A 6,827-nucleotide genomic window follows, 5' to 3' on the forward strand; every position below is an offset into this window, starting at 1 on the left:
ATACAGTGACAATCTTTCTAAAGTGAGAAGTTTAGGTTTGATTTCTAACTTTGCATATTTTTTTCAGTCACTGAAACAAGAACGATTTTGTATTCTTAAGGCGTCATGACTTTGACTGTTTGATGATTTGACAACTTCTTTATATAAAAAATGCTGCAAAATAACTGTGGCTAAACTAATGAACAATAAAAACAAACAACAACATGAGGCAAAAATACAGGTATAGTTTCATATTTTTATTATCAATCAGCATATAAGAGTGGGTTATAAGGTTATTGACTTTGACATGAATTTCAATTTCTTAAGGAACCTTCTCCTCATCTTAAATCGGGAAGAACTAGTACACGAATTTAATCTTTGTAGAGACAATGATGTAAAGAGACGTAGCGATTAAAAGTCAGCAACACGACATAATGCAACATATAAGAGTCCAAGATAAAATTCAGAATTACCAGCATCAAGCACAACTGACAATATGCTAAGACCCTGAGCATTATGAATAGTACAATCCCAGCACAAAGATAAAGAAAGTTGGAAACAAGTTCAAGGTGTTCCATTTTTATACAATTGGGATTGTACAGGACAAATGGGTATATATTTTATATTAAGATCACTGACATCAACATTTTCAAACTGAATAAGAACAAACAGGTAAATTTGATGTTTTTTTACCAGTTTCATAAAGAAAATGTTTAAAAATGCCTATTGACCCATTTACAAGTCCTCTACTGACATTTAAGTTCTTCCTTAACATAACTCTTGATCCAATACTCAATGATATAATGTTACTTAAGCAATCAGCTTATTCATCTGATGATAAAAATGCAGTTTTGGAATTATTATCTGCCTTGATAGTAGGAATTGGTTTTCTTAACATTTTGAGCTTTTGAATGTTAAACTCGTTAGCACTTTCCTTGATTGAGCATATTCTTATACTGTTCTTAAACTTTTCTTTCTCATTAGTTAACATTTCATTGATAAATCGAGAAGTCATAATCTTCCTTTCTTTTTCAGTACATCGTCCAGTGAAAACTTTTCTAAAAAAGAAGACATAATCAGCGCTTGAAAATAAATGGTATTGCTTTAAAACATATGCATGTATGAGCTGACTCATTAAAATACTTCCACGTTCCAGAAGACAATTATTTGGTGATAGAGATGTTGATAGAGATTTTATAAATATAAATTATCTTTCTTCTTACCAACTACAATTCTCAATGCACTGTGTATGGTTCTTTCACCTGCATTTACTGCAGCAGCAGCTGTAGGGGCAATAAATATGACAGAATCTTCAACAGATTTTTGTCTTATAAGATTAACAGTCATTTATATTCAAATTTAGTGTAAGGAATGTTCAGCTGCAACTATAAAGCATATATCCAGACAAAAAATGATGGACTTCTTGAAAAGAATAATCTTTTTCAACTAATGCTGACATTAGAGTACACGTTGGACTGCTCATTTCAATGTAGTTTCATTTCCGCATTTCTCAACAACACTTAGAAATAAATTATAGTACAAGTAAGATTGGACTTCAGGCTTTGTAGCATATTTTGCAATGTAATGACCGAAACATCCAGGTCAAAGTATCATGGTAAAATGATGATTGCCTCACCATTCCACAGTAACAGGTTCACTGAACTTGTTTACACGAGCATCATTGCAAGCTGGTTCAAATTCAAGATACTTCCTTGGACTCATGACAATTTCACTTTTTTCTCTTAGAGGTTTAGAAAAATTATGGTTGCACTTCATAATGCGGGATTTGTCTGTCTTGAGGCATGTTTTAATGAAACATTGAGTATGCCTTTGAACAGTGTACACAAGAACTGAAGATCTTGTTCAGGGTCACTAATATTTTCAATTCTGGTTCGTCATGGATGTTCAGATGTCAGGATGTAGTCAGTATTAGGATTTTGATTTTGGGTTTTGGATGTAAGTATACCATTTGATATTAATTGAGGAAGCGAAAATGATGAGTTGTAACAAAAATTTGAATGTTTTAATTGCAGATAACAAAGCTGAGGATAGAGAGCAAGCAAACAAATAGGTGTTGAAACAGGGATAGATGCAAAAGACCGCTATTATAGATTCTTAAGTTAAAAAAATGACTTCTCTGTCATCTTCAAACATAAACTGGAAATCTAACAAGGAAAATTAAATTTGATTTATAAAAATATAATTATGCTACATTATGAAATTGGTGACTACAAATACTGATGTTTTTCTAAAATTTTTAACAATAACATCAGTTACTATGGTAATGTATCTTATGAGATGTAAAGTGTGCCACCCAATATTGTCTATCATTAGATTGTACAAAATACAATGGGTATCTTATTTCAATCTAACTCCATAGCATTCCATTCTTGTTCCACAATTATATATCAGATCTGCTTATTACATTCTAATGCAATAGTTAAAGTTTGTGAAGGATGTACAGACAAACAAGAAAATTTAGAGATCATCAAGGAATTGCTAAGCCGAGTTTATATTCATAAACTCTTTGAAAACATTGCATTTAAACCAGTCCGTTGCCACATTTGCTTGAAGAACATGCAAATGATAGAAGAATGTTTGTGTCATCATAGAATGACTCAAATTGCTAAAGAAGATATTATTGATGGATCACAGTAAGTCAAGTTTCAGGTCATTAAATTAATCTAAAAACATTAAGATACCAATTGTTCAATGTTTAGAACTTATGAAGCTTCTTTATTTCCAGCTATTTTGAAGACTTCGATGAAGGAATTTTTGAGTTCTAACTTTAAGAACGCATTATTGGCATGTTGAAAAAAATTTTCAGTTACAAATACAATTAAGGTATGAGCATCACTCATTGTATTTCTGCAAACAGCATTAAAACAGGGTTTAATGTAGAAAAGTTATGAAGATAATTTCTTTTCAGATGTTGAATTTATGTCCAGTTCTGAACGTTCAAGACATTTTGAAAATTTCATTCCTCTTATATGTAAATCCAAGTTTATAAGGTCTTGCAGAAACGAATAAATTGAAAAAAAAGATACAGAAGTTTTAATTTGGGTACTCATGTAAACTACTCATTCTTTCTAACAACATTTAGTATGTAACACACCAAAAACTTCTTACAATAGTGAAAATAGTAAAAGATTTTCATCATTACCTTATTGCTACTTCTTTGGATGTGTAAAAGAAAAATACAGCATTGCGACAAATTCCAAATTTCAAAACGGCTTCTATCCTTAACTTTCCACTGCATTCAAGACAAGTTCGACGACTGTAAAAATGACAGACAACTATGACAAAATAATAATTTTCTTTATTTTTTGTTGCTAATTCTGGTGCACCTTCAATCGAGGACGCACAGGCATCATTACAAGATACATGAGCCGCATCCCACCCCAGTCCACACTGACACCATTGCAGAGTATATCAGCCGCATCCCATCCCATCCATGAATCGGATACTCCTGGAGTGTCATGAACACCATGTCACTAGAAAACAGATAAATTTAATGAAGAGAAGTAAAAATAGGTTGATATAAAAAACTAATATTAGGAAAGGAATTCACTTTCTCATTTTCGTTTAGAAACAAACCTTGTACAATATCTCAAAGATAAAATAAACACAGTTATCTGTGCCTTCGAAACACAGATCACTGGTACATGTGTCAAGGACAATATACTGAAAGGACTGCCGGATCAGGGTTGCCACAGCCTCTTTCATCTTGAGGCTACCTATCTTGTTGTTTAAAACGTTTCAAGAAAAACACCTGAAACAAATTTATGAAGTAATTCTTCAATCACTATTCTCCATTTACTACTCAGACAACTAAAACATACACTAACAAATGAATGGCTTTTCAGTATGAAAAGAACAGTTGATAGATTACCAAACTAAATTTTTCATACATTGCAATAAACCTCCCAAATACCATATGAACAGGAAGGAAAGAGAAGTAAACTTTTCATATTGAGTATATGCTTATCAAAGACTGTGTACCAGAGAATAAATAAAACATTGAAATCTTTTTAATTTTAGTAACTATAACCAATGGTACGTGAAAATATTTTAAATACATAGTAAGTTCGTTTTCTGTAAGTATATCTCGAAAAATAATTCGTGAAAGAAAACATAAACAAGAACAAGATAAATACCTGTTGAGTATTGGAAGGAAAAGCATGACAGCAATTGTAAACATAGGAAAGAATCTCTGAGTTTTTTGCACCCATGTCTACGAATAAACATTAGCATACCAGCTTTGGCACACACGTCAATATAGATTTCGAATATTTAAAATGGAAAATCGTTCCCTGAAGTTCGACTCCACAACCTACATACAAAAAAAGGTTATCTTACCCCACTGTATCTTCATGACTCAGTGCTTTTGCAGAAAGAAAGAAATTGAAACTTTAAGCAAATTATATAAAGGTTACATGAAAAAAACTATAAATTTTTGACACATTTTTTTAGTTGACATCTTTATTTGAAGTTGACAACCTCTTTTCCTTATGACGAAGCTTATCCTTAATACGAATGGATTCTTTCCTTTCCTCAGATAATTTTTGTCTATACTGACGCATGTACATTTTTCTCTTAATTTTTTGTGCTGTCATTATGTCTTCTCTGGAAGAATGAAGACGATTGCATGGTGAATTTGGTTTGGAATTCAAGATTAAACTCTGAAACAAAAATTACAGGAATAAATTAGCTAAACGGAAAACAAAAAGAACATGAAGACATAAAGGAGACAAAGTCAAGTTTCTTTCTTGAAATTCTTTATTGACAAACTGGGAAATGCCTTAAAATTATGATCTCATTGACTTTGACATGACTTGTAATTTTTTCAGAAACCTTCTACGCATTTTAAAACGAGAAGAAGTGGTACATGAATTTAATCTTTGTAAAGACAAGGATGTAAGCAAACAGATTGAGTCAAAGTCCGGAACACGAGACAATGCAACATATAACAGTCCAAGAGCAAATTCAGAATTACCAGCATCAAGAACTGCTTTTAATAAACTAAGTCCCTGTGCTTTATGTATTGTACAGGCCCAACATAAGGATAATGGAAGCTGAAAACGGGTGCAAGGTGTTCCATTTTTATACCACTGTGATTGTACTGGACAGATCGGTACATAATTTATGTTAAGATCACTGATATCTACATTTTCAAAATGGATAAGAACACATACAGGTAAATTTGGAGGTTTCAGATCTTTTTCGTATAGGAAATGCTTCAAAATACCTATGGCTCCATTAACAAGGCCCCGATTAACATTGAGGTTTTTACGTAACATGACCTTTGCACCAATGCTTAGTGTTATTATGTTTGTTAATCCATCAGCTAATTCATCAGAAGATAAAAAGGCAGTTTTACAGTTATTTTCTGCTTTGATATTAGCAATTGGTCTTCTTAACAATTTAAGTTTCTGAATGTTAAAATCATTGGCACTTTCATTAGTTGAACAAATGCGTATACAACTGTTAAACTTTCCTTTCTCATTAGAAGACAATTCATTGATGAATCTACGACTAATACATATTCTTTCTTTTTCAGTACATCTACCAGTAGACACTTTTCTTAAAAATGAAACATATTCCTGGTTGGCAAAGCGATGACATTGCTTCAATACGTATGCGTGGGTAAGTTGACTCATTAACATAGTTCCACGCTGAAGTAATGAATTGCTTGAAGATAAAGTTGTTATTTCAGAATACAAGGGTTGGTCAGCAACTGGTAGTAATTGGTTTGCATCACCAAACAAAATAACAGCTAAATTACCAAAAACACTTTCACAACCAGTCAAGTCTCTGCATCTATAATCAAGACAAGCTAGCATACGCATTCCAACCATTGAATATTCATCCAAGAATATAAATTTTAAACCATTGTGCTTTTCTTTAAAGTGTATCAGTTCAACACCTGTCAACCTTTCTACTTTGTAGGTGTAACGACCAAGTGACAAAAAAGAATGAATTGTTGAGCCATATACAATCTTTGCAGCTACTCCAGTTGGTGCAATAACTTTAACAGCATTATTATTGAGATGAGATTTTATATACTGCACACAGGATTTCAACAAAAAGGTTTTACCAGTCCCTGCCATACCTTGGACAATTATAAAGGGTGACTTAAAACTTTTTTGACTTTTTAAACATTGAGTTAATAATTTTATGTGGTTAAAAATTCTTAATTGATCTTTGTTCAGTAATTTATAATCAAGATGCTCATGTTTTTCAGATATGTTATCTTTCTGTAATTTTTCCTGTATTGAAAAAACAGCATCTTTGGAAAGCTTTTCAGATAAATAGTCCCAAACAAAAGGACTATTATTGAGAGCTATATCAATCTTAGAAACATGATCAGAATTCGGGTTATATGATGACAATATGGCTTGTTCATCTTTTTTAGGACTTTGTTCTCTTGAACGATTATCAGTATCATCATCATCATCATCAGATTCACTCTCACTATCATAAATGTTAGATAAATGACTTTTAAGATCTCGCTTTTCATAATTATTATAACAAGACATAACATATGTTTCCATTTCTGTGTTAACGACTGAAACATCATCAAGACATTGCCAAGGGTAAAAAAGTATAGTTAAATTCTGTAGAAAACCAACAGAATCCATATTGTATGGATGTCGTAGAAAAAAGCGTACAACTGCTGGCTTAGTACGGAACGTGAGGTTGTTTCTTTGCAGTTTGTAATATTTTGAAAACTCATAAAGAGACAATTTCTGAAACCTTGATGGACGGTTGAAATAAGTTTCAAAAATGTTTTTTATGTGATAATTTCCTTTTAGACATGTCCAATCTAAGTTTTTTAAGTTAATAAC

The 6,827-nt window shown here is 32.0% G+C and overlaps 1 protein-coding gene across 2 annotated transcripts in view; it reads right to left on the reverse strand.

Moving 5' to 3' along the window:
* Positions 1–280: 280 nt before the first annotated feature.
* LOC113207312 (protein FAM133A-like) overlaps positions 281–6,827 on the reverse strand; it is a 13,505-nt gene continuing 6,958 nt past the window's right edge. For both annotated transcript variants that reach the window (XM_052272879.1, XM_052272880.1), the window contains exons 9-12: positions 4,480–4,661; positions 4,137–4,312; positions 3,577–3,751; positions 281–3,473 (exon numbers count right to left, since the gene is read on the reverse strand). In XM_052272879.1, coding sequence (XP_052128839.1) covers positions 4,273–4,312; positions 4,480–4,661 — 222 coding nt within the window. In that variant the 3' untranslated portion in view covers positions 281–3,473; positions 3,577–3,751; positions 4,137–4,272. The remainder of the gene's footprint in view (positions 3,474–3,576; positions 3,752–4,136; positions 4,313–4,479; positions 4,662–6,827) is intronic.

This window comes from Frankliniella occidentalis, unplaced genomic scaffold (genome assembly GCF_000697945.3).
Source record: "Frankliniella occidentalis isolate FOCC.00 unplaced genomic scaffold, Focc_3.1 Scaffold228, whole genome shotgun sequence".
NCBI classification, from domain to species: Eukaryota; Metazoa; Arthropoda; class Insecta; order Thysanoptera; family Thripidae; genus Frankliniella; species Frankliniella occidentalis.